Source organism: Chaetodon auriga, chromosome 17 (genome assembly GCF_051107435.1).
Source record: "Chaetodon auriga isolate fChaAug3 chromosome 17, fChaAug3.hap1, whole genome shotgun sequence".
Lineage (NCBI taxonomy): Eukaryota > Metazoa > Chordata > Actinopteri > Chaetodontiformes > Chaetodontidae > Chaetodon > Chaetodon auriga.
In genome coordinates, this window is record NC_135090.1 from 20,290,089 (window position 1) to 20,317,416 (window position 27,328).

General features: G+C 42.5%; 4 protein-coding genes across 4 annotated transcripts in view; 2 read left to right on the forward strand and 2 right to left on the reverse strand.

Moving 5' to 3' along the window:
- On the reverse strand, nucleotides 1-5,964 carry LOC143335390 (CD209 antigen-like protein C). Its single transcript, XM_076754787.1, has 8 exons — nucleotides 5,894-5,964; nucleotides 5,589-5,669; nucleotides 3,618-3,743; nucleotides 3,294-3,371; nucleotides 2,942-3,007; nucleotides 2,572-2,723; nucleotides 2,366-2,490; nucleotides 1-2,280 (listed from the first exon to the last, which is right to left on the reverse strand). The coding sequence occupies exons 2-8, from the start codon at nucleotides 5,614-5,616 to the stop codon at nucleotides 2,094-2,096; spliced, it is 762 nt and encodes a 253-aa protein (XP_076610902.1). The 5' UTR covers nucleotides 5,617-5,669; nucleotides 5,894-5,964; the 3' UTR covers nucleotides 1-2,093.
- Nucleotides 5,965-7,817: 1,853 nt separating this feature from the next.
- LOC143335274 (C-type lectin domain family 4 member E-like) lies at nucleotides 7,818-11,251 on the reverse strand. The gene is made up of 8 exons (XM_076754563.1): nucleotides 11,148-11,251; nucleotides 10,769-10,840; nucleotides 9,199-9,312; nucleotides 8,887-8,952; nucleotides 8,671-8,736; nucleotides 8,296-8,447; nucleotides 8,090-8,214; nucleotides 7,818-8,004 (listed from the first exon to the last, which is right to left on the reverse strand). Exons 1-8 carry the CDS (start codon nucleotides 11,230-11,232, stop codon nucleotides 7,818-7,820), a joined length of 867 nt encoding a protein of 288 aa, XP_076610678.1. The 5' UTR covers nucleotides 11,233-11,251.
- A 763-nt stretch (nucleotides 11,252-12,014) lies between these two features.
- Nucleotides 12,015-24,686, forward strand: ak2 (adenylate kinase 2). The gene is made up of 7 exons (XM_076754565.1): nucleotides 12,015-12,207; nucleotides 13,893-14,018; nucleotides 16,186-16,296; nucleotides 16,695-16,789; nucleotides 18,798-18,870; nucleotides 20,014-20,233; nucleotides 24,461-24,686. Exons 1-7 carry the CDS (start codon nucleotides 12,109-12,111, stop codon nucleotides 24,466-24,468), a joined length of 732 nt encoding a protein of 243 aa, XP_076610680.1. The 5' UTR covers nucleotides 12,015-12,108; the 3' UTR covers nucleotides 24,469-24,686.
- A 1,045-nt stretch (nucleotides 24,687-25,731) lies between these two features.
- Nucleotides 25,732-27,328, forward strand: part of rnf19b (ring finger protein 19B) — a 34,444-nt gene continuing 32,847 nt past the window's right edge. The window contains exon 1 of the mRNA XM_076754440.1: nucleotides 25,732-26,038. The gene's annotated coding sequence lies outside the window, so the exon portion shown is untranslated. The remainder of the gene's footprint in view (nucleotides 26,039-27,328) is intronic.

Consider the following 27,328-nt stretch of genomic DNA (forward strand, 5'->3'; position numbering starts at 1 on the left):
GAAATGCACTTGAAGCCTGCTGTGATTGGCGCAGACTTCGCATATGCTAGTGTCTAATAAATGTTGTCTTCGACTCTTTCTGAAACGGAAAAGCTTTTTAGTCTTTATTGTCTATTTAAATGTCAATTTTAATGGCTGAAAATAAAAGTCCTGAACACATAAATCATTGTCTCGGTCAGCTTGGATGGGCTGTTCAGTCCACCACAACACATCTGCATCACCCAGCTGATGTCTGTCAAAGAATGACACAGCAAGGATGGAGAGCATGCATGGTTTAATCAAAGCACAGATTCTGGCATCACAGGGTCTGACAGAGGTGATAAACCAGCATGAGCAGAGAAAACCCAAAGTTTGCAGTTGTGGTTGGACAATATGACTGAAAATTAGTTCAATAGAGTTGAGGAAAGCAGTTTATTAAATGATCTGAAAACATGCATTATGGTCGCTCAATGTGGCCACAATATATAATAATCTTACATTAGAAAATGTGAAGTGTGTGGAGTTCAGACCGCTGCCCTCCATCTGCATATAACAGCATGTGACTGCAAACAGCCGACTGACTATAAAACATTTGTATATTTTTGAAACGCTGTAAACATTTGTGCTTTTGTTATTGGTGGTCTTGATGTTTTAATTATTCATTCATCCAATGAAAAACACAGTCATTGATTTTATTTAACTATATCATGTTTCAAATGCTTTTTCAGGCAAACAATTTTTTAGAACATGCTTTATCTCGTCAGCCAAAAGCTACAAGCGAAGATAGCACAAAACATACAAGACAGTCTAAAAGTCGGCTAACATATTTTTACATGCGACTCCTTGGCAAACTACATGATTTATGACAAAATCTTTAAAAATGCATGAGTTGATTGGTAGAATTAATATACTTAAAATGAACACTCTCCCCAAACTTTTGTATTTATTTCAGAATATCCCTCTGCTGCCTCCTTCAGACTGCTGAATGGAAAAAATGTTCAATAACTTTCTATTGAATACTAGATGCCCCAGGCTTCGTTTGTCTCTTTTATATCTTCCCTGCGATAGAGGAGGGTTACAGTGCCCTAACTTGCTGGGGTCCTTTTGGGCAGTACAGCTAAGAATGTTCATGTTTTACTTCACCCCAGATGGACCCTTGTCATGGAAGGATATTGAGTCATACTCCATAAATCTCCCAGTCCCCACTTATTTATACTCAGATGTACCTAAAAAACTCAAAATATTGTGTTCTAATCCTATAGTTGTTTTGTAAGAAGTTAGGAAATACTTGAAAGACCCCTCCTCCCTTTCTTATTTCAGCCCAATTTGGGGCAACAATTTCTTCAGACCAGGAAGGGCTGATGCGGGTGTCAAATTGTGGGCAGATAGAGGGGTAAAACAAGTAAAAGATATTTATGGTAACAATGGGAACATTTTTACTTTTGAGGAGTTAATTAGAAAATATAACATCTCTCGCAAACATTTTTTAAAATATCTTCAGCTAAGGAGTTTTATCAAAACTAAACAAACCCACTATATGTTTTGCCCTCCAGTAACCATACTGGAGAAAATTTTTACAAAAAATCCTTTTGGATAGGGCATCATCTCTGAATTTTATGATTTACTGAAAGACTTCTCTCCTGATTCTTCTGAGTTTAAATTTAATGCATAGAAAACAGATCTACAGGAGGAACATTGGCGTAAGGCTTGTAAAGCAGCTCATACAGAGACAGGTAATACCCGCCTAAGACTCCTGCAATATAACTGGTCAATGAGGGTGTATATTACTCGAGAAAAATGTAATAAATTTAATTTGGATATTCCAGACACCTGCAATAGATGTGGGGTAAATAAGGGTACTTTATTTCACTGTCTCTGGCAATGTCCAAGAGCGAGGGAGTTTTGGGAGGAAGTTAGACTGTCTGTACAAGAGATTCTCTCAGTTCGATTAGAACTGGATCCTGGGCTCTTTTTGATTGGTCTTTATCCAGAGGGACATAGGATAAAGTGCCATGAAAAAATATTTATAAATGTGTTCTCTACAAGCAAAAAGGTTGTTGGGATCTTTTCGTTAATTGTTGAGTGGATAGCGTGATCTTAAGCTCCGCCACATTTCAGACACACTTTATTTGTCCATTATCTGCTGATTTCTCACAAATACTTTTTTGAGCCGATTTGCAGGATTTATCAAACCAAGTGTTCAGGTCTGTTGATCCTTTCTCTCCCACCATCGCACAGTCCTCTCCATCCTCATCGTCCCCTGTCCAGTCATCTGGCTCTCCGAAGCTCCAAAACTTCCAACTAAGCGAGAACAGAAAGAACCAGTTCAATAAAACTGGGAACGCTGATTTTGGAAAGTGACAACAAACGTTAACCACAGTCAGACCTCGTGTTCAGCGGTGAGCCGTCTACCCACAACCAGTTCCCCTCTACCAGTGAGTCTGTCAGTCCGATCCAGAACTTGTCCTCAGAATAGTCCATCTTTTCTCGCAGTTTCAGTTGCAGGAATGCCTGAATGTGTGGAGAGATCATGTTAACTGATGCAGAGACATAAGGATGTGAGCTCCATGAGCCTGCAGCAGTGTGTTATACCTGCTCCTCTCTGCTGTCTATCTGAACCAGATCTCCTCCTTTACGTCGGCATTCTTCTCTGCTGTTATTCCAGGATGACTTACTGATGGAGAAATAATAGCAGTGTCCTCCATGTTTCTCCCAGCCGTCTTGACATTTCAGACATGTCCCAGCTTTGAGGAGATTACAGCAAAGACTTCAGTCAGGGGCAACAAATCACTGATTGTAGTCACATGTGACTTGACGGCAGCAGAAACTTTGAGGTGAGAAGTTTCACTCCATATGTTTTTAGTAGATTGTCAGTCTGACTTCTTATCAGATTATCTGTCAATCTTTCTTTAATCATCATGACAGGATGCAAACATGTTAGAAAGTAAAATCCATCACTTACGTATTTTGCCGTCAGGAGGTGTTGGACACGTTGTCTGCACACAGATTTTTTCTTCACAGCGTCTCCCTGTTATGAAAGAGGATGAAAAGATTTGGCTTTCATCAGGATCGTTTCTGTTTGAAAACCTGAACAGAGAACCAAAGACTTTCATGTTCCAGTCAGTTGAGTTTCTCGATAATAAACAGATTAATAAGACGCCTCACCTGTCAGGATTCAGCTGACCTTTAATTGAAAAAGTGACTTGCTGAGACTTGTTTCAAACACACACTCTGACAAACTTACCTGTGAGATTTTTGTTCACTGCTGTCAGTTTGAAGCCTTTTTCGACATTTTCCAAACCTGACTGACTTACCTGTGAGGTTTCTTATCACAGCTTCATGCTCTTCTCTCAGCGTCTGGAAACTTTCGTGGGTTTGCACGATCGCAAGAGCTGATTGAAAAAAGTAAGTGCAAGTCAATCAGTCAGTGCTTGATGAAAAACAATTGTTCCTCCAAGATGAAGTCAGAGTGATTTCTGTGCTGCAGAAATATGAAGCACATAAAGAAATAAAAGAACAATAATGTGACTGGATTCAGTTTTTAATGGGAAAATCCACCTGACTGCTTTGAAAGTCAAACTTTTGATCTTCTGGATGTTTTCACAGTCAACCAACATGGATCCACATAACGAACTTACAGAGACGGCAGATCACAAAGACAGCAGCTGCCAGGAGAGCACTGAGAACCAGCAGGGCCACTCTCTCTGATGTGACCTTTGACCCTCCATTTGCCCTCGAGCTTTGTTGGGAGGCTGGAGCTTCACCTGTTCACCAGGTAGAAGAGGCAGAGATGTGAGAATAAGTACAGATATGTACAGGATGGACACGACAACATATCACTGCTGGGGTAACGGCAGAAACGATTAAGTGCAGCAGAACAGTCCAAACGTGTAACATGCAAGTTAAAATAAATGGATTATTCACTGCCCCCAAAATGACATTTTACTTTTTCTTTGCTGAATCGTGCAACACTTTGTGAGCTACAATAACAATGTAAATCTTACTTTCTTGCAGAGAGTTGGATGGAAAGATTGACGTCACTCATATCTGTAAGGTGAGTATGAAGCTACCGCCAGCAGCCTGTTAGCTTAGCTTAGCATAAAGACTGGAAACACAAGGGAAACAACTAGCTCGGCTCTCTCCAAATGTAAACAGATTCACCTCTCAGCAACTCGAAAGTTCAGCAGTTACCAGTGTAACGCTGCCATTGCGTCAGACAACAGGACGCTCACATTTCCTGTTGTGACACTAATTACACATTTGTTCTCTGCCTCAACTTCTTCTCTTTGCTGCGTTTTTACCGTGAACTAACCATCTCTTGATCCGGTGGATGATTGTGTTCCTTTGTTTTTTGATTGACTGGAAAGCAACAGTCAGGAAACACAGAGAGATTGAAAACCAAACAAACGATGGCATTTGACCTAAACCCCCTGAATACACCTCAGATCTCTGACTGGCTGTTTAACCACGTTTTGCTGCAGGTTTTGAGATTTCATTAACTTAAAACTGCTCTTAAAATAAGAAGTTTTAAGTTCATGCTTCCCTCTGAATCTTTCAGGACTTGTTAAATGTGTCCACGTTCGCACTGAATGCTTTTAAAGTATCTCATTATATTGACATATGAATAGCTAAACCTCAACCTCGGCTTCCTTTATTGTAACAGGAAGTATTTCAGCAAAAATGACAGAAAGCAGTCAGTGATGCAGTTTCTTCCTATTCTAAAGTGGGACTCAAAACCTGCCTCCAGTCTCAGTCTACACTTCACCTGCTCAGCTCAAGTCCTGACAAGTGCTCACTTTGTGCCCAAAAACATGAACAAAAACCCCAGAACTCTGTTTTATTTGGCACATTTACAAGTTAGTCATTGTCACTCCTGTGAAAGAGGAGTCATCCATAACCTTCAAATCAATCTGTTTATCACATGTTATTCTGCATTTAAAGGATGCACCACTGAAGGAGGCCTCAGTTTGTTCATGTTACACACAGATACTCTGCTCTTACGCAAGAGTACACAGTTTGGTTAGACAGTCGCGACATGACTCATGATGACCTTGGCTGATCACAGTTCAGCTTCCTGTTGGCTCACATCACTGGTTATTACAGGTGGTGGAGGAAGTATTCAGATCCTTTACTTCATTAAAAGCAGCAGTATCACAGTGTAAAAATACTTTAGTACAAATAAAAGTCCTGCATTCAAAACCTTAGCCAGGTAAAAGTAGAGAAGTATAAGCTCCAAAACATACTTCAAGTACTGAAAGTAAAAGTACTCATTAGGCAGAATGGCTCATTTCAGAATCATATACACATCATATCACAGGATTATGGTCGCTTCATCTTTAGCAATATATCAGAATTCATTCATTGATTTATTGATTTTTGTATGAAGTCTCTGAATCTGTGAAGCCACCAAAGCTGCCACACAAACACAAACACAAACACAAACACAAACACAAACACAGTGCAGTAAAAAGTACAGTATTTCCCTGTGAAATGTAGTGAAGCAGAAGTAGGAAGTAGCAAAAAGGAGAAACACTTAAATACCTCAAACATGTACTTAAGTGCAGTACTCGAGTAAATGCACTTAGTTACGTTCCGTCGCTGGTTATTACCTTCTACGTAGCCCTCTGGGTGGCTCATTACGGAAGTTCACCAGGTTCCTGACTTCAGAATAAGTGCTGAGAAAACTTTCTCTGTGACACAAAGCACAAAACTAAAATACTGGAATTCATTTGTGTAACTGTGGAGATTTTATTTTATCCATTTGTTCTCCAAACATTCATATTTTACAGTTAGAACAAACATCCTTGTGGAAATGTTTGGTATTTCTTCTAAAGCTTTGGCAGAATTGGATAAACAGACAGACAGACAGACAGATGGTATGAGTGATACATGAAGCCACATCTTTAAAACTCACCGCTGATGCTTCTGCCTCCTGTTTTTTCGGTGTTTTATCTTCACATCAATGTGCAGCACACCGCCAACGTCCTCTGTTGAAACTTCTGCTGTTCTTCGCTTTGCTCGTCAGCCTCAGAGACGGGGAGGAGGCTTTATTTGATCTGGTCTTGTTCCTCAAAATCACACTTTTGTTACGTTTGAATAACTGTTTGCATTTCTGTTAATTTAGATAAAGAGAAATGATTTCTCTGCTGTGACACCGAGGGCACAGACGGGACGTTGCTCCGCCTGTTATTCACTTTGAGAAAACAAGTGACACGTTTCATCTTTATCAGTGCAAATTTTTGGGTGACACAGGTGTAGTTGTGCTGCCTGTTAACATACATTTAACGTCTGTCTGTAAAGTCTGTGCAGATCTGAAGAGCGTTGCATTTAAAACAGTCCCAGTCAACCTGACAGTGACGTTTCGATGATAACACAATCAAAATGCTGAAACACTAAAGATTTGTCAATGTATTTCTGCAATAGTTTGACTAAATATATAAGTACATCGAGAGGAGAGAAGTGGAAGGAAGTAAAACATTAAAGGAAGCAGAGAAAACGCAATCATGAAAAAATAATGTGTGGGTGGGAGATCCTTTTTGTCTACAGTGCAGTTGATGCACTTCATACTATAAACCAACTAAATCGATGTTTCTGTGAAATTTGCATTAAACAGAAATATCTCAGTAAATGTCTTTGTTTAGTTTGCTCAAACACCAGCAAGACATTAATAGACTGCAGCTGTTTGGTCTCAATAAAGACAAAATTCTTCAAACATTTTTGTTATTCTTCCGGCTCATAAACAGCACAGTTGTGGTTTTATTAACTGCAGACGTTGGATTGGAGGTAAACAAACTTTATTAGAGGAATCTTGTCTGTAAATGCTTTAAAGTTACAAAGAGAGCAAAATAAGACAATTTATGATTGACAACAGTTGAACACATTTCTCCAGTGACCCCATGCTGCTGTGGCACTCATCACCGTCTGCTCTGTGCACGGGGATGTAACTAAGTACATTTACTGAAGTACTCACTAAAGTAAAAGTACCTCAGATCTGTACTTGAGTTTTTCCTCTTCAGACCTCTTTGTACTTCTCCTTCACTACGTTTCTGAGGGAAATGTTTTACTTTTTACTTCACTGCAGTTATTTGAAAGATTTAGTTACTTTAGAAATTAAGATGTTTGCAAAGATTTTATGAGCTACAATGTTTCACTATAAATTAAACTACAACAGTTTGTACAAACACGGCCGACAGCAGTTGAATCAATCGATCGATTGACAGAAAAGTAATTGGCCGCTGTGAGTCGAAAACAATTCATCGTTCCAGCATCACAAGTGTGAAGATTTACTGCTTTTCATTTAAATTGTTTTAAGTCTTTTTATACGACTTTCAGGTTTGATCAGTTGAGAAAATGATCAGCAGATTAATCCACAATGAAAATCATCATCAAATGAGCTCCTGCTCAACCAGCGACAACATTAAGATCCTGCTTTTACATGAATGCATGAGTTATAATAATCTAATGATATCAGATATAACAGATCAGGCACAGTGGACATTTTTCTGAACTGCGTACTTTTACTTTGCATAATACAGTTTTCTGATGATACACACATACTTTTACTTAAGTAATATTTTTAATGCAGGACTTTTACTTGCAACAGAGTATTTTTACAGTGTGGAATTAATAGTTTTTCTTCAGTAAAGAATCTAAATATTTGCCTCCACCACTGCTGATCTGTTATTGGGATCTCTTCATTAATTGCTGAGCAAGTATTTTAATGTTTGCTTTATTTATTCATTCATTTGTTCACATTACCAGAGTAACAGTAACTTAGCTCAACGTTATGGAGTACTGAGGTTGTTTACAGGCAGAGTGATCTTGAGCTCAGCCACATTTCAGACACACTTTATTTGTCCGTTATCTGCTGATTTCTCACAAATACTTCTTTCAGCCGATTTGCAGGATTTATCAAACCAAGTGTTCAGGGCTGTTGATCCTTTCTCTCCCATCCTCACACAGTCCTCTCCATCCTCATCGTCCCCTGTCCAGTCATCTGGTTCTCTGACGCTCCAAAACTTCCAACTAAGCGAGAACAGAAAGAACCAGTTCAATAAAACTGGGAATGCTGATTTTGGAAAGTGACAACAAACGTTAACAACAGTCAGACCTCGTGTTCAGCGGTGAGCCGTCTACCCACAACCAGTTCCCCTCTACCAGTGAGTCTGTCAGTCCGATCCAGAACTTGTCCTCAGGATTGTCCATCTTTTCTCGCAGTTTCAGTTGCAGGAATGCCTGAATGTGTGGAGAGATCATGTTAACTGATGCAGAGACATAAGGATGTGAGCTCCATGAGCCTGCAGCAGTGTGTTATACCTGCTCCTCTCTGCTGTCTATCTGAACCAGATCTCCTCCTTTACGTCGACATTCTTCTCTGCTGTTATTCCAGGGTGACTTACTGATGGAGAAATAATAGCAGTGTCCTCCATGTTTCTCCCAGCCTTCTTGACATTTCAGACATGTCCCAGCTTTGAGGAGATTACAGCAAAGACTTCAGTCAGGGGCAACAAATCACTGATTGTAGTCACATGTGACTTGACGGCAGCAGAAACTTTGAGGTGAGAAGTTTCACTTCATATGTTTTTAGTAGATTGTCAGTCTGACTTCTTATCAGATTATCTGTCAATCCATCACTGTTTCTTTAATCATGACAGGATGCAAACATGCGAGAAAGCAAAATCCATCACTTACGTATTTTGCCGTCAGGAGGTGTTGGACACGTTGTCTGCACACAGATTTTTTCTTCACAGCGTCTCCCTGTTATGAAAGAGGACAAAAAGATTTGTCTTTCATCAGGATCGTCTCTGTTTGAAAACCTGAACAGAGAACCAAAGATGTTCCAGTCAGTTGAGTTTCTCGATAATAAACAGATTAATAAGACGCCTCACCTGTCAGGATTCAACTGACCTGTGAGATTTTTGTTTTCTGCTGTCAGCTTCTGAATTTCTTCCATGGTTTGAATGTTTCTATGAGCTGATTTTTTTAAAAAGGAAAGTAAAGTTAGTAAAGGTCAAACACTCATTTGATAAATGAATCAGTGCCTGATGATGAGCACGAGTCTGTTTATCGTTCTCCAACATCCGTCGAGATAAATATAGCAAACAGAACTTAAATCTCAATGTTGTGCTGAGATTCACTTCATTTCAAGCTGTTCTATCACACTGCATCATTTCCTGTTTTGGGGTCACCTGAAGGACCTCCAGTTCTCTACAAACTCACAGAAAAAGCCAAGAGCAATGGCAGCAGCAGCCAGGAGAGCGCTCAGAACGGCTATGGCCACTCTCTCTGATGTGACCTTTGACCCTCCCTTTGGTAATGCTTGTTGCTGGGAGCCTGTTGAAGACACACAGTGTGTTTACATGCACTTTAGTACACTAGTTTTTAAGTACACATTGAAGTATCACATTCTGATTTATTTAGGTTTTACGCAGCGTCCCAACGTGTTGAGTCTTGTAATAAAACGTCATATTTTCTAAGATCTTTATCTGCTCTGTGAATTTATAAAGTATTTAGTAACTAAAACTTTGAGATAATTGTACTGAAGTAAAAAGTACAGTATTTCCCTCTGAAACGTAATGAAGTAGACATAGAAAGTGGAATGAAAATACAAGACTTTGTACTTTAGTAAATGTATTTCGTTACATTCCTCCACTGCACAGATGTTCATATTGTTATATTCTTCTAACTAAACTTTCAAAGTCAAATTATTTGGAGTCTCTGCGCGCTTGAAAGGTTAGGATAAAACATCAGACACTCAAACATTAGAGTACTCATGTCTACACACAAATACACCGTCCAGTTGGTGGATGTTGAGTGTGAAGCAGCATGTGGAAAACACTAACAGGAAACATGAAGTTAGCACTTTACATCACAAATGTCAGTACTGTTCTGTCGCTTTTCATGTTCACTTCCTCTTCTCATCTTGACCCTGAATTTCTTTGTTCTTCCCATTTTACGATGAAGCAGGCTTCACCTGCTGGTGGATTGTGTTTCTTTTATTCTTCATTTGCCGGGAAAGCAGAAGATAGTTTAGAAAAGAATGAAGGCCGCCTCATTTAAAACAGCGTCTTTTTAACCTGTGAAGCCACTTTCGCTCTGATTCCATCAGTTAAAGCTCACGTCACTGGCAGCTCCTGATGCTGTTCGTCTCTTCACACTCGTAATGTTCGTAATATTTATGCACATCTGTTTTCTAAACTTTTGTCATTTGAGAAACACACAAAATGCCAGTTTTCTCTTTATTGCACTTCGAATTTGTTATTTTTTTATCTGTGAAAATAAAGTCACAGACATGCTTTTATTTAAAAACAACAACAACAACACGGGTTTATCCTGCTAATTGCCCTTTAACCCTCCAAATATTTAGTCTCCAATTTGTTTGAATTAGATTTTAATGTATATTTATAGTACAAACACTGAAGATGATTAAAGTTAAATGAGGATACTTCCGCATCTGACATCTAATGCTTGTTTACTATGTTTGATATTTAAACTGATTAATTCTCTGAGGCAAGGCTCTCAGAGTTTATTTCTCTGCTCTCATACATTCTGCTGTACACAATATATGTCTTCTTGCGCAAATTTCATTGTGCACAATAGAATCTTTTCTATTTTATTTTCTAATTTAATAGAGTCTCCAAAGGCAGCACCAGCTCTGGAGTCTGATGAAGAAAGCTCATTGAAGAAAACCTCTTTTTATACTGAGACAGGTTGCTCTGTGCCTCCTGAAGACCACTGACTCAAGGCCACAGTTCAACTGTGTGTTTGTCAAACACTGGTTTTTACCCACCGGAGAGCTCCGTGGGCGCCTCCTTTTTCCTGACTTCTGCATATATTGTTTCATCCGGTGAGACAGCTGTCCCTGTGTCACAAAACCAAAGTGATGATGAAAGTGCTGCGAATACGTGCCCGACACTGACAAGGAGGAAGATTAAAGTTCAGATTTCAGTCAAACTCTAACAAATAACGGAAATGTTTTTCTTAAAAATTTCTAGCAACAGTCTTCGACATGGAAGAGGGAAGCACATGTTACCACTTAAGAAGGCAGATAGATAGATAGATAGATAGACAGACAGATACATAGATAGATAGATAGATAGATAGATAGACAGACAGATAGACAGATAGATAGATAGATGCATTGATAAAGTATCATATTTATGACTCACCAGTGGTGTTTCCCGTCGATTTTGTGAACTTCACATCAGAGTAAATTACATCAGCTTCAGTCATTTTACCGTTGTGGCTCACCATCAGTGAGGGTGAATGAGATGGTCAAAGTTTCACAGCAAACAAATGCTTCCTGTCTAAACCAACGATGGGGAGGGCTTTTAAGACATCTTCCCCAAAATCACACCCTGGTAATCATTGGGTCATTTGCATGACTGTTTTACTTCCCTTTTTGTTTCAAAAAAAAAACAACACCCCATATTATTTATATTCTTCAGCAATGAAGTCCCACATAGATTGTTTCAGACAGGAAGTGATGAGATTTCGTGTCATGTAACTGGGTTGATGGTGCGTAAAGATTTGTTTTAATGGAAAAAAGGATAAAACAGAAACATTAAAAACAAATAAATACAGCTTATTCCTTTTTCGGTCTGAATGTGTGCTGTCACTATCAAACAAACTATCAAAGTCAAAGAGTTTACTCAGTGTAAGTGAAATCAAGATAACCTTTGTAATTTGAGAAATGTGACTGTTTTGGGCCGTTTTTTAAAAAAATGTCTTCATATTTTTTCGCCAGATCTCAAGGGCTTAAAAAACAGAGCACAAAAAAGGCACCTGCTGAAAACACCAAACAAAGGAAGACTATGATCAACAGTAAAAGAAAGAATATGAAATTAAACATGACACAAAACAGTTTTTAATATACTGAATACCTCGGATTGAAGCATTTAAATTAGGATACGCACGATTCCTTCCAATCAACGCACACGATTTCTGACAGAGATGTCTGACAGCCAATCAAACGCTGTATTCTCCAGTAGAGGGTGGGGTTTAACCGGTGTAGCAAAAAAGGAGGCGGAAACGTCCCTTTTCCTTCCTGGCCAACTTGGCTGAAGTGTCACCAGGACGGCACAGACAGACTTTATTAAAGTTTCTGCCCTGGTGTCTCCCGGTCCTGACATGGCCCCCAGCACACAGTTGAAAGAGGCCATAGCCGATATGCAGGAGGGTATCCGTGCCATCCTGCTCGGTCCACCCGGAGCCGGGAAGGGAACTCAGGTGAGAGAGAGACACACCAATGCGAGCTAACCTAGCTAGCTGTTAGCTGTTAGCTGTTAGCTGTTAGCTGTTAGCTGTTAGCTGTTAGCTGTTAGCCGTTAGCTTAGAAAAACTGCAGCGTTAAGCGCATGGTCGGTATTACTGTACTACCAGCTAATGCTAATGCTAACCTACCCTGTTTTACCCGTTTCCATTTGTCACTCCCACTCAGCTGGAAAGATTATTTCTGCTCAGATGAAGGTTGTGTTATCCTTAACGGAAACACGCGGGTCAGTTTCATGGTGAAGTTAGCTCACTAACTTTAAGGAACATGTAACGCCATGTAGATTTGCACGCTTGTGTGTTTTTGTTGTTTCCCTGTCAAAAGTTACCTCTTAAAACCCGAATGTCTAGAGTCAAACTTAGCTTTTGTCGCCAGCTCTGTTATTTGTAATTGTAGAAAATCATGTCCAAGTGCTGCAATTAGCAAATGATTCAGAAACACAGTGGTGCTGGCCCGCACCTTGACTGTAAAATGTATGTGAACATACCTAAATACAAGAGAAAGCTCAGTTGTAAGTTGGCCTGGAGCTGTTCCGGTCAAACCAGTGCTGCAGGTAGATCCATCTTCCAAGGCTAACTGGAGATATACCATTATGTATTTTAAAGCCGGTAAACATGTAATTCTCTACACATGCTGACTAGTGTTGACATGCATTTTTGTGAGACCAACCATCTGTCTAGAAAACTGCAAGATGTCCACCAAAGTACAAGCAGTCATGGAGGTCATTGTGGGTGACACTTTAGGAGGAAAGGCACATCGATGTCTTTTTTTCTGTGAGACTCCAGTTTCATAATTTCATTTTTCAGAGAGATTTGTGTTGCAACTTGGTTGGAGGCAGAAACCCGACCACCAAGAACACGTCACAGTGACCTCCTTCAGTCTGCGGTGTGACGTCTCCACATTGTGAACTGCTCTCAGATCTGTGACACGTGCACGCTGAAGTGCACAGGCACACTGTGTCTTCAGTCTCCTCTGTCTTTAACCATGTGAGCATCTGGTTTGAGTCTTCTGTTCCCAGGAAAACACTCTGAAGAGTCACTTGGTTTGGATGAGTAGGTTCAGCCGATAAGAGGATTTATCAGCAACTTTTCTGATGTTCAATTCATAGTTTTTCAGCAAGAAAGTGACAAATATTCTCTGTTCCGAGCTTCAAACATATGAGGATTTCCTGCTTTTCCTCGTCTTGTATGATAGTAAACTGAATGTCGTTGTGTTTGGTTGGACAAAACGTTATTTGATTTTAAATCATTAAGAAAACGATCAGTAGAGTATGTGATAATCAAAGTCATCTTGAGGCCCTTGTTGATTTGCTTGTTGCTCTCCATATGTTGCATGCTGCCAAATGCAAAACATCAGCTTTCCCACTTGAGTTCTATATATATGACAGCTGAATATGGTCCAGAAGTCACTTGGCCTGCACAACTTTAAAGTTCAGTGTTGCTGCCATCAGATAATCTCTGCTGCTCAAAACTCTTCGGTCTCAAAAACACAAGCTGCTTTCATGTTTTTGCAGGTGGTCCGACAGAATCAGTGGGTTGAAAATCACAGCCAACCTTCTTCTTCATTTGTCTGGTTGGTGGTGATAATTTGCACCTTCTGTGATTTATTATGCATCCTGAACGAGCTCTCCTCCTCCCTGCAGGCCCCCCGGCTGGCAGAGAAGTACTGTGTTTGCCACCTGGCCACAGGAGACATGTTGAGGGCCATGGTGGCTTCGGGCTCCGAGCTCGGCAAGAGGCTCAAGGAGACCATGGATTCTGGCAAACTGGTAACATTTCTGCTCATTTTCTTCTCATGAGCTCTGCGTGTTTTTCTGTCTCGACTCCTTTGCCCTCTCTGAGGCTCCTTGTTGACATTACAGCCTTTGATGTTCAGTCCCTCATGGCTAGATGTCTCAATTTTGTTTGTCTTCAATGACATTTACCACTAAAATGGTTTCCACGATGTTGGAAAAACAAGTGCAACAGCTGTAGAGCAGCCAACCCGAGTTCTCCTGAAAACTTCACATTCCTTCAAGTTGGAGCGCAGCCAAATATAGACGAAGGTGTTGTGTTCTCGGGTTGTCTGTCCTTCCCTCCCATACTTGTTAACGCAGTACTGCAGGAACGCCTTGAGGGAATTCCATCACATCTGACTCGAAGGTGCACCTGGACTCCAGGATGAACTGAATAAGGTCCAGGTTTGATTCCACCCTGCAGCCCTTTGCTGCATGTCAAAATGAAGGCAGAGAAAAGGATCAACTGATAAGATCTTTCACAAAATACAGTTTTGGCCATAAGTGAAGGAATCATACATGTTTTTTTCAGGATAAATTAACAGAGTGATGTCATTTTATATACAAAAGGTCAAAGGTCAGCTTCATTGTCACATCATAATGTTCTGCAAAAACACTTCTGGTCATTATTCAACAGCATAACTGAGGAACAGAAGGACAGACTGTGACCATATTTCACATTTAGTCAGACACTGAATTGGTGACACTGAACTTGGGTGTCCTCCTTGAAAATGTGCTGATTGACGAAGGTGGAGCATCAGTGTATATTTGAAGTATTTAGTCACCACAAGCTCACTGGCTGTGCTGATATTGAGCTTCAGGTGATTGTGGTTGTGCCATATGATGAAGCTCTCTATCAGTCCTCTGTACTTCTCTGTAAAAATAGTCTCTAAGTGAAAACAGCGTGTTTCTCACTGGAAATTATTCACTGGACTCTTGCATGTCAATATAGAGGGAACTTGCCTTTTTCACATCTGGACAGACATGGATGTAAACTGCAACTTTACTGGTTGATTGAGGCCGTCGATCATGACACTGTGATTCTAGCTGATCTTGTACGTAGTGTTAAATCACATTACACGTTTCCATCGGCCTTTCTGCAGGGTCAGAACCTGCAACTGTTCACTCACTCCACACTCACACCCTCAGCGATATAGATAAGGTGGACAAATACTGAAAACGCCTCCAGCCTCCGAAATGACCCATTTAAACAAAAACTTCATGAAGGTCGGATTCATCACAGGTTATGAATTCTGGGACCACATTCATATTCTGAGACGTAGAATGATGACGTTTTCTAAGAATTTCACCTCACAGGTGAGGCTCGATCCTGCTTGAGATAAAAGTTATTCACAGAGCATCTTGGCCCATAAGAGACCTCCTCAGGTGAAAAGCTGTTCAGAGGAAGGACGAGAACTTTTAAGAGGCTTAAGAGTTTCTTCAGGGGAGGAAGAGGAAGGAGAAATATTCTCTAAATGCTGAATTACAGCGAGTTAATGAAACGCTGCATATTAGACGGTGCAGGGATGATGTTTATAGTGGTCTGATTACAGTGTCACACAATAACGCCAGAAAAAAGGTGAGCACAACACGAAGATATTTTGTAATGACTCCTAACCGTCCGAGTGATCACACAGAGAGATGAACTGCACCTTCACAGCCTCATATTGTGGCGCAGTTCATCTCTTTTCCACTGGGTGTCTCCACCTTGCAGGCTCACAAGGGGCATTCACGGTCAAAGCAGGCTTGTATAAACTCGCCAACAATCATGCGAATTGGTGAAAGCTGAGTCAGTTTTGCCCATTAATAGGTCAATCAGATGAATCAGGTAGTGGAACTATACCTCGGTCTCCTTTTCAGGGTCTCATCATGTGACTTATGTCTCAGTTCAGAGCGGTTTGTGTTTGCTTATATGTAGATTTACTGCATAAACAAGTCTGTTTGCCAGTTCTCCTCTTATTGTCATGAAGGAAGTTTACTGCCTATCATGTCTATCAGGAGCGACTGAACTGTGTTAACACATTGTGTTGTGTAGTAAAGGTCACTCTGTTGTTGATACTGTGTGTGACTTCTGTACAGAGCTGTCACTGTGCAGAATGCAGCGGATTACCGTGTGAATAGATTCATGTCTGTTCACACATTTGTCTTTGTTCACTTGCAGGTCAGCGATGAGATGGTCGTGGAGCTCATAGAGAAGAACTTGGACACGCCGGCCTGCAGGAACGGCTTCCTGTTGGACGGCTTCCCTCGCACAGTCAAACAGGCAGAGATGGTTAGGATTTAATTTGTGGTCATAAGAGAAATTTAAAGGATATTTGGATGTTTCTCTGTGTCCAGTCTGTGCTAAGATGTGCTCACTACACACATAAAATATGTATACATAGATGATATCAAATATACTTAAAACAGGGGAAAGTAGGAATGAAGGAATACCTCAAGTAAGAACATGTTGCAAACTAAAGCACCGGTTTCTCTTGTAGTTTAGGGTCCTGTCATTATTTTGTGTGTTACAGAATATCATTTAGCATTTTAGACTTTCTCTTGATGTTTTTGTTTAGTCAGAAGTGGAAGGAAAAGAGAGAAGGAGATCTAAGAGCTGGGAGCTTTTTGTACTGAACAACAGATGTCCGTCCCGTCTTATCTTTGACACCCTCTGTTCGTCTCCTCCAGCTGGACGACTTGTTGGAGAAGAGACGCGAGCAGCTGGACTCTGTGATCGAGTTCGCCGTCGACGACTCTCTGCTGGTGCGTCGGATCTGTGGCAGGTAGGAGCCGAGAGAGAGAGAGAGAGTGAATTATTCAAGACCAAAGAAAGTGTTCAATCTGTTGTATTTCCCAGGGGTTTATGATTCCCGTGATGCTGACTGAGCAGCTCCTCATTCTGTCCGCGTGGTGAATCCACCCGGGCAGGTGGATTGATTAATGTGAACAGTGGAGTCTGGGACAGTGAGATAATGTTGGAGAGAAGTGGAGCGTGAAGGCATGCGATTAGCAGCGAAGGTGGCCTGAAGGGTTTGAGAGCGTCCCGTGGCTGCAAGGTCACAGGTGGAATCCTTAAAGAAGTCAACATGTCCGTGCCTGACGAAATGTGCTGCACACTGTGGCTGCTCAGCGCTCGATTGCACTTTTAAACTGTGTGCTGACACTTTTCATGCAGCTCAAAGCGGACGTGTGTATAGAACAAAAAAAACTGAATGTCAGAGGCAGCGACAGGTCATGACTTAGTGATGAATTATTTTCATGGTTTTAAGAAAAGAAAGCAGTAAATGAATTCAAGGTGAAGTGTTTATCTGATAGACGAGGACATGAATTGAATGTTCACATGAGAAAAATATCTGTTGATTTCAAGGTGCTTTCAGTTCAGAGTTCTGCTTTGGTAAACTTGGACGCTGTAATTTGCGACGCTGACCAGTTGAAAGCCGTTTCGACAGTGCTGACCTTTGAGGGAATAGAGACAAATGGTGCAGCCACATCCAGTTTTACATGTCGCCAGCTGATTTATGCTTAGCGCTGCTGTGTGACATTGGCATTACTGCGATGGCACCGTCGAGCTGAACGTATACGCAGAAGTGTTTGAGTGGGACGGATGAAGGTGACCTGCGTGAAGTTATTCATTCTCAAAACACGAGTGTGAAGTTGTTTCTTCGGCAGGTTTTGGGGGAAAAGGAACATTAACATCCCGCTTCTGTCTCCCTGCCACAAACGAGCGTTGCATGCCTGATTATGATCATAAATCGTAAACAACCTTGGCAGTCCTTGATTCCTTTCATTGAATTTAAATACTTATGGACACGTGCCCACAGACATATATGCTGTCATGAGGTCTGCGGTCCAGCAGCGGCCCACTGAAGGCAGACTTTATCACGCAACAGGTTCTACAAAGTGTCCTCCACAGTTTTATTACAGACGTGGTGACACATTACAGTGGGCCACCTCAGTGATGGTGGCTTGTTTACGCCTGTCTACGACCTGGTTTTGTCCTTAATCGTGCCCAGACTGTGTCTGTTTTAGCACAAGTGAATCACCCAACAGTAGCAGCTGCGCAGCCCGCAAGAAGTCACCTCATCACCGAGCGTCCAGCGGCATTACTTTGCAGAGATGCTCTGATAAATGTTGCTGTGCCGCTTTCTGGTGGGACCTGGCACTGATTCGCTTACGTAAGCGCTGCAGGTTGAGGCCAAAGGGAGGACTGAAGAGAAAGTTTCAACCCTTATAACAACTTAATTGGCAGTGTGTTGTTGTTTCCTGGTACGTTTCCATCTCTGCCTCCGTTGTGCAACAGGTCATTATTTATGTAAGAGTTTTGACACGGTTTAATGTAACACGCTGTGCTCTGATTTTAGGCTGACCCACACATTGAACAGGCAGACGTGTTTTCAGAGGCCTTCATCTGAACACGTGTCGGCGCTTTACAAAATCGGTGTTGTGAAACCTTTTATTGTGTGTTTTGCAACACAATATCTGTCCTCTTTCTTCACAATAAGCGCTCTGTTATCCACACGCCACACTGAACAGAAGACGGTTTGCAATGGGCCATCTTTCTGGCCATGGGGGTCCAGTGTGAGGAGGAGGAGGCCGGCTGCTGCCTTTCCAAGCCCAAGTAGGACAAGGGCAGAATGTGGGATGTGAAAAGGACAGTTAAGTAGTTAGTGAGTCACTGTGGCTGTCTAACCCTCATCTGTCCTCCTCCTCCTCCTCCTCCTCTGCTCTCACTCTTGATTTCTTTTCCGTCCTTGTTTTGTCCTCCTCATCGTCTCCCCTCCATTTCCCCAGACTAATTCATCAGCCAAGTGGCCGCTCCTACCACGAGGAGTTCAACCCCCCCAAAGAGCCCATGAAGGATGACGTAAGTAGTTTCACTATCAACCCACTTAGAAACCACTTCTGGCTAAACTGCCACCTACCTCCAATCACTGCCGGGCTGGAGATTGGTGACAATCAGCCAGCTTCAGCCTTAAGTGCTCTGACGCAGTCTGAGTGTATAAAACGTTTGTTCCAAATTAAAATAAATGGAAATGTTTTTGGTTAAAAGCCACCATCCTTTGATTCAGCTCATTAACTCCAGATACACGTCATGAACTCTAAATACATCACTAAGGAGAAAAGTTCAAATCTGCCATGAGATGTCAGCACTGGAGAACTGAATATTGGAAAGATGTCTCTTAATATTTTCAACATGCGGTCTGCTCTGCGGCGCCACCCAGTGAGGAGAGACCATTTGGCTTTGAGGTGGGAGGTGATTGATTTATTGATGGCACTAAAAGTTTTTCCAGGTGACGTTTCCTGCCGTGTTTCGTTGTCGTGTATCAAAGGTCATCGGTTATTGTTTAGATGTTCATCCACCAACTGATGAATAACTCGATGCGTCCGGCGCTAATGGCTCTGCACTCTGGTGCATTACATATCCAGAGGCTGCAGATTTATCAACATGTGTGTCCTGCTGCCTTCAGGGACTTAATTAACTGAAGCAGGCTTTCATGCTGTGCACAGCAGACAGTGTATGAATCATCCATATTAATTTATAGGTGAATACAGGCTGATTTACAGATGTTCCTGCTTTTTCATGCTGATTTAAACTAACAGTAACTGTAAACTGTATTTAATGTGAATCCGTCACGTGTGGCTGATTCCTGATCTGATTTATAAAGCCAGGTTTGGTGTGGATTCCAGTCCCACAGGTCGGATCAGCGCTTCCATCAGTGCTTTGCGTGTGAAACTAAGTGGCTCATCTCCAAGCAAAGCAACACACACAGTGACACAATCCCCCGCTTAGAAAGGAGGCTGTGATTTCCACAAGCTTCTGTTTGTCGACTAACACAAAGACAGATTGCAGCACAGGAATAAGCGACGTGAGAAGAAAGATGAGAGAGCTGACCTAATTGTCGGCGTGAGGTGAAACTGCGTGCAGCGTTTGCAGGTGTTACCTCTCAGTCCTTCTCCCTCCTCGTCCCTCCTCTCATGTGTTTTCTCCCGTCTCGTCTGCACTCAGGTGACAGGCGAGCCGCTCATCCGCCGCAGCGACGACAACGAGACGGCGCTGCGCTCCCGCCTGGAGGCCTACCACCGGCAGACCGTCCCTCTGGTGAAGTACTACAGCGCCAGGGGCCTGCACACGGCCGTCGACGCCGCCAAGAGCCCGAGTGTCGTCTTCGCCTCCATCGTCGCTGCTTTCTCGTCTGCCACGGAAGTCCCCGCCCGTGCCACCGCCTGTAAAGACGAAGTGTTCTTCATTTAAAAACCTTTTTCATCCTTCCCGTATCCCCTCCAACGGGTTCTTTCTTCCCTCAAGGGTGAAGATTATACAAGAGTTGATCAAGTGTCACAGTGGCAACAAAATGTAACTTTGCGAGGTGTAAACATGGAAGATGGAGACTCAATGTGGCGTCAGCGATTCAGGAAAGTCACGACGTGCCACCCGTCTGATCCCTGTTGTAGAAACAGAAAGGATTTAAAGTTGTATTTTTGTTACTCTTGATCACAAAATCGAGTCTGAAAGAGAACAAGCCAGTGTAGAGCTGATCAATAACCGCCAACCAAACTGACGCTGAGCACTTTGCTGCTGCTGCTTCTGCCTTTCACCCAGAAAGAAATGAGATTTAAGGTTTTGACATTTAGCGGAGCAGAATGCCGGGCACATTTCTACAGATGCTTTTCATCGGACGGCGTTTAAAAACATCGATGTTGCATATTGTTTGCCTTCGCTGGACAGGTTTGCTCTTGTTTAATCGATGACTTTGCCCTTTTCTCCTCTTCCTCAGTGTCTGATTCTTGTGCACGTTCAGTAGATCTCCTGTTTTTCCTTCCAGCTGTATTTCCTCCTCCTCCTCCTTCGCTTCCTTTAACATAGAAACACAGCAGACATGAATTGTCCCACCTGCCAGTCATTTCCAGTGGCCTTTAGCAAAATGTAAGCATTGGGAAGCTCCTTATTGTAGTTTGCTTCCATGGCTGTGACACACAGCTCATTGGGGCAGTTGAGGTATTTTACCTTTAGCACCCGATTTCCGCAGTTTGTGTCAAAAACTGAGCTCCAGTTAAATGTGAACACACAGACATGATGCACATTTTTTTTGACTCAGTGCGACTTACACTTTCCGAGGCGATCGTCATCCCTCGTGGCCCAGTGCAAGTGAAGAAATCTGCTTAGAAATCATAGAAAAAAGACCCTCCTCATAACTCCAGACGTCGCCTGAGAATCATCATGTTTTAACTTTTCTTCAGTATCAGAGTAACCCAGTGATAGTTTTGTGTGCAGCCATGAGTCGATTGCACACAGGAACTGCTAAAGGCTAATCTGCATACTTTTAGTAATGTCTTGGTTGTGTGTGGTGGAGGGGTTGGGGGTGGCACAGCGTCAGGCTCTGACAGACCCTGGTCTATGTTAAGCAGACTGTAGAAGGGACCAGTCTTAAGTCACTCATGAGAAAATCTGCTTCAGCAGCAGGTTTTGGTGCTGCTGATGCTTTAATCTCAGGCCTCCTCAGCTCACCACAGAACTGACACATCAGGGGGTTCAGATGAGGCCTCTTACTGTGTCCCCCTGCCCCTCACCCATGACACACTTCCCTTTCTTCTTCCATCCATCAATAACCTGCTGTCTCCTCCTCTTCCTCATGCTTCTCCTCCTTGGCTCAAGTCCTGCTCTCACTCTCTCGGACTCAATGACCTTTTGGACGTTTGACAGACTGTACCTGTTAAAAATTAACTCAGCATTTGATTGATACGGCTTATTTCTAAATCAATATGCACTTTACTGTGAAGCGGACTGGACGGTGTTTTAGGAGCTGAATTAATCCTCTGGGCCTGAATGGTGTTTGACTTGAGCTCAGCGTGGCTCCACGCCATCGCTGGTCTGAGAAAGTGATGCATGTGATTTCCTGTCTGCCTTTTCTGAAATCTTATTAGCCCAAACTATAATCCGAGAGACCAAACTTCTCAGATAAATCTGTGTGTCAGAAGCAGTGGGAGTGCTGATTATCGAGTCGCACCAAATATTTAGACACACAGTGCTGTAATGAGGCGCACCGGAGCCGTTTTTACATTGTTGATGCTGGTTAATGGATAATAATGGATGTGTAAAGAGGCACTGACACATCATTCCTTTGTTCAGACAAAAGCGTGATCTAGTTTTTGGTTGTTGAATATGACTGAGACCAAACTGTGAATGTGTAGTCTTCATCGTTTCCCAGTGCCTTTAAAGCACATTCGATCAATATTTATCAAATGATAATGTGAAAGCCGGCAGTCGTCGTGATGAACCGACAGAAGCTGAAGCTTGCAGGGAATCAATTTTACCTTAAATGTAATTAATTGTCTTAATTTCTGAGGTTTTAATTGCTACAAACATTTGATCTAATTTCATTCCTCTGTTTCTTCTTGTTGAAATGAGTCAAGCTCTTCTCTGTGAAGTCCATGTTTCTGATGTTACCAATCTTTAAACCGAGCGCTGAGCCTAATGCTGTCGTTTTACTTTATGCTTGCACTTGTGTGTTGGCAAATGTAGCTTAACTCGCTATAATAACCGTATTCATACATCAAACCTTCCTCTGGACGGCACCACATAAAAGAGATAAGATAAGACGTTATTGATCCCACGCCGGGGAAATTCTCTTGTTACAACAGCAGACTAAAACACAGAGGTTGAGAAGAGAACAAGGAGTCCAAATAGACAGTAAAAAAGACACAAAATAAAATCAACCGTGGAAGGTTGTGTACGTTATATATGAAGAGTAGAACAAGTATTGCCAGAATATGTGTACTGCTTACCTGCAATGCTCGAAAAAGGTGATTTGTCCAAAGATGTGGGTTAAAAATGATCTTGAAAAGGCAAAAAAAAGCGTTAAATTGACGTGTCTGATAGCTGTGGACACCCTGGCTTTGTACTGAGTTTAGCTGTCCGGCCTCAGCTTCACCGCTCTGCTTCACTCTCACAGCTCTCATGGCGTCATGTTTGGCTGCAGCAGGAAGATGATTTCAGGACAGGAGACAAACAGTTAGCAACTTAGCAGCTAAAGAGTCTGCTAGAGACCAGAAACAAAAGAGAGAGAATATTAGACTTCTGTTCATCAGGTGTTCAGAGACACGTCTGCATAATGTTTATCTGAACCTGCTGGATATGTAAGCAAGTAAGCAAGGTGATGATATGTCACTGCTGTGCCAACACCCTGTTTCTGCTGCCACCAACTGCCTAAAAACATCAGTTTTTGCAAGTTTTCCTGCTGTGACAATAAGTAACCATGTGATATGAAAGCAGAGCGACGTTGCTTCAGAAAGAGTGCCTGCTGCTCGTGTGTAAAATGCCTTGTTCAGGTTGTTTAGATTCTTCGAGCGTAGAGCTTGTTGAAAGCTTCTTAAAGTCCTTCCATGTGAACTTTGTCTCCAGTTGTTTTTCACAGCAGTGTCCAGAGTTCAGCGGCCAGTTGGACAAACACCCTCTCAGACGGATGGAAATTAGTTTGTTTTTTTTTTTATCAGTGACATTGAAAGTTAACGATGACGACTTGGTGTCTTGCGCCGGCGTCTCTCGGCGGGAGGACTGACATCACAGTCCGTGTGAAGTGAGCCGGATCAAAGAGGAAAGCTGAAGGACGCCGGTGGCTCAAAAAAAACCGAATTCCCCTCCGGAAATGTTTTGATTTCAGGCTTTTGTTTCCGCTGCTCCCAAAGGGGTTTTTAGCTGCTTCTTCCGCAGGTTTGTGCTGGCTCGCTATGCTCAGCTCCACAGAAACACTCTTCATTGATTCTTGCTGGCACACTGAGTTGTGGGATGACATTTGAGTTGTTTGAAATATCAACAGAAGCAGGGATTTCATTTCTGTAATATTTCACATGTTGGAAATGACAGACTGGGCCTCTGGACCTCCTGTGACTTTGGCTTTTTGTGGACTTTGTCCTTGAATCCCTGGCTCCTCCCTGACCTGTTCGATTCCTCCCGGCTCTGTTGTCACCTGCTGTTTGTGTTCAGTGGAAACATCTTGCATGCAGACTGTGTCACTCTCACCTTCCCTTGAATACTGATGTGTTTCTATTCTCTCTGGGTTGTTGTGATGAAAAACAAAAGCAGATGTTCGGCACTCCCAGCAGGCAGATTTCAGTCTCTTTTTCAGCTCAAGCAGACAATTTCATGCTGAACTTCCCGTAATATTCCATCCTGTGCTCAGTGAGGCCTTGGTTTATTTTTTATTGGTCACTTTTTGAAAGCTGTGAATGTGTAGATTTAGAATTCAAACCTTGTTTGTTTCGTTCACCCATAAATGAATGTGACTTTTCGGTGTGCACTTGAACTGCACTCGGCGATGGACGTGCTCTTTTTGTCCATTGCCGTTGACAGTTCCAGCATTTAAATGACCAAAAAGGTGTTATTAGTCAGGGCTTGTTGAGTTTTCTCTGTAATTCACCCAAAACTTTTCTCCCCCTCTCTCTCCTTTGTCTTCCAGCTGGTTGAATCCTGAGCTGCTCCATTGCCACCGAGGCGAAGGATTGGAGTTGGCAAAAGATTGCGGGTGGGTGGACAGATGGAGGGAGGGAATCAGAAAATCAGGGGGATTAGACGTCATAAGTTAAGGTTAAATTTGCGGTGCTTTGAGGCTCGTAGTTGAACAGCTTGTTGTCATATTCCTTATATTTCCCCTCCCAATAAATCTCACTTTCCTGCAGTCATCACATTTTGTGCACATTGTCTTTTGTCTTTTGTTGAATCAGTTTAAACTGGCAGTTTTAGATAAACATTATAGTTTTAATGTGTTAGATAAGTACAGGATTTTGGCCTTTTGCTGTAAATGAGATCATCACATGGATCATCTTGGTTTGGTCAAGCATCCAAGCAATCAGTATTCTTCTATCAGTAAGACGGGATGACCTACCGGGCAACTGCGAAACCCCTGGTTCAGTATGCGTAAGCTGCTTTCTGGTTGTTCATTACTTGCAAATTTGTACATGGCGAATTTTCCATTTTAGGGGTATTGATTGGTTTCTGAGTCTTTATGCAAAGTATAATGAAGCTGCCATCTACAGTGCGTTGAGTGCTGTGCACTTCATGGAAACTTTGATGCAACAGCAGTAAATTGTTGCCCCGAGGCCACAAAAAGGTCAATCCAGCCATGTGCAGAACACATAAAAGAAACACAAGGTGATAAAAAGACATGAATATGATTTGAGAAGCGGTGGATCGAGGTAATTTCATCCAACTCTTCAGGTATTAAAAGCAGAAGTATTTTTTCCTCTAGCTTTGAATGATTATTGGATGAAACCATGTGGGATGTTGATGCTCTTCTTTATTCTCAGGGGTCACGTGGAAAAAAAGGGCTGGGGGACCTCATAACTGTACTTAAACGGTACCTGAAGTTCCTCTGCTGCCTGAGGCTCACTGAGTCCTGGCCTGGACAACAGGATGGTGATATCAGACAAGCCTTCTAATTATCTGATCCAGAGATTACAATAAAGACCAATTACAGATGATATAATCTGCTGTTCTTCTGTGAAGTGTGATGAGTGCAGTGATGAAGAACAGAGCCGTGAAGTTGAACACGAAGCTTTCTGTTTATCTCACATCCAAAACAAAACGCTTCCCAGTTTTTCGTCCCCCCTTTCCAAACAAACACACATTTGGTTTTACAGTAATCGTTAACTGAACTTCCTGACGGGAGGTGACGCCACGGGGTGGGGTTTCCGTATTGTTGACGGCGTGACGTCACCGACCGGGGCTTTCCTCCTTGACGTCAGAGGGCAGCGGCGGCGGCGGCGGAGGAGCGGCAGAGAGAAGCGGAGCGAGCTGCGGAGATCACACGGAGTTTCAGCGCCGCGCTCCCGGGGCGCAGCAAGACCAGAGGCCGCCGTCACCTGCCAGGAGCCCCCGAGCCCGAGAGGAGAGAGGCGGGCACCGCAGCGGACTGGTTCTACCCACAGCTTATCGATAAATAGCGAGGCAAGAGCAGGAGGGAGCCAGGATCGGAGGCGAAGTGGCCGTCGCATCGCTCCCCAGCCTCTCCTGTCGAAGAAATCCGGTCCTGAGCAGGGTAAGAGCTGTTTGAGATGTCATGGATTTAACAGACTCCAGGCTTCTCCTGGTATAGGTCACCTAGATAGAAAGTTAAAGGGCCATCTCAAGGGGAGTGGAGCAGCCTGCCACCATAAACCCCCAGATCACTGTGTTTTGTCTATGATTATTCATGAGCATGACAGTCACATTCTCTACATCTGTCAGTCAGGAGGGTCAACTCAGCCCAAAGCCACCCCAAAAAACATCTCCTGAAACATACACGCTAAGGAGGGAGTATACAAATCAGTGTCCAGCCTCAGTGCTGCTCCATGTCTGGAAATAATCAAACTGTAAAATCAAAATGTCCTCAGCTTCAGTACAGTCATGGTCCAAGTCATCCAGGATGCCTAAGAGTTAAAATCCTTCCCCGGCTTTCCCTTTAAAACATTCCAGTCTGCTCCGCCACTCCCTGGTCACTGTTTGGCCTGAGGACATGCTGTATTTTCCTGTGAAGAAAGAAAGAATACATTATGATAATTGTGAATTTAAAGAGAGCAAACAGGGCAGCAGAGCTCGCAACAGAAGAGGCGTTACGATAAAGTGAAAGACGAGGTCCTATAAAGGCACTGAGCCCCATAAACACTCCTCACAGGAATATTATATGAATATTTGGGGATTTGCATGTGTTTGAGGCCGGATTTTATGATCATACTTTCTCAGGGTGGAAAAGGTGTGGTGAAATTTTCCAGCATGGGAATGGTTCAGTTTCCTGTGGTGAACTTACAAAATCAAGGTCTCATGTAAATATTGAGGCTGTAAACAGACTTAAAATGTGTGATATTTGTAACCTCGCAGAGAAAAAAACGGTTTAAACTCTGAATCCAGAAGCAACATAAACAGATAAACATCAGGCAGCGTTCGTCTCATAACCTGGGGAGGTTGTAAGTCTTTCACACTGTAATTAAATACCTGTTAAGGAGCTATAATGGGCTCATTTGTGATGTTTAGGACAGGTGATAAGAGTATAATGAGCTATGCTTCGTGTCCACTTTCATATTGTTGTGTAGATATTTAAAAGCAAGTCTGCAGCAGTGGATTTTCTCACATTTAACAGCTGACAGGTGTAATTTCCACCTAATCGTAAGGCAGAAATGAAGCAAACAGCCACAGCAGATAATCATTGTTAACACCGGTTTCAGATGGGAATCAGCTGCACAGAGGGAGGCAGCACGTTTTCCCCATTTTAAAATAAACAGCAAATGCTTGTACAGTGACTAACATGTTACCTGATCCAGCCCGAAGGGTCCCGACGCAGATGGGCCTCCAT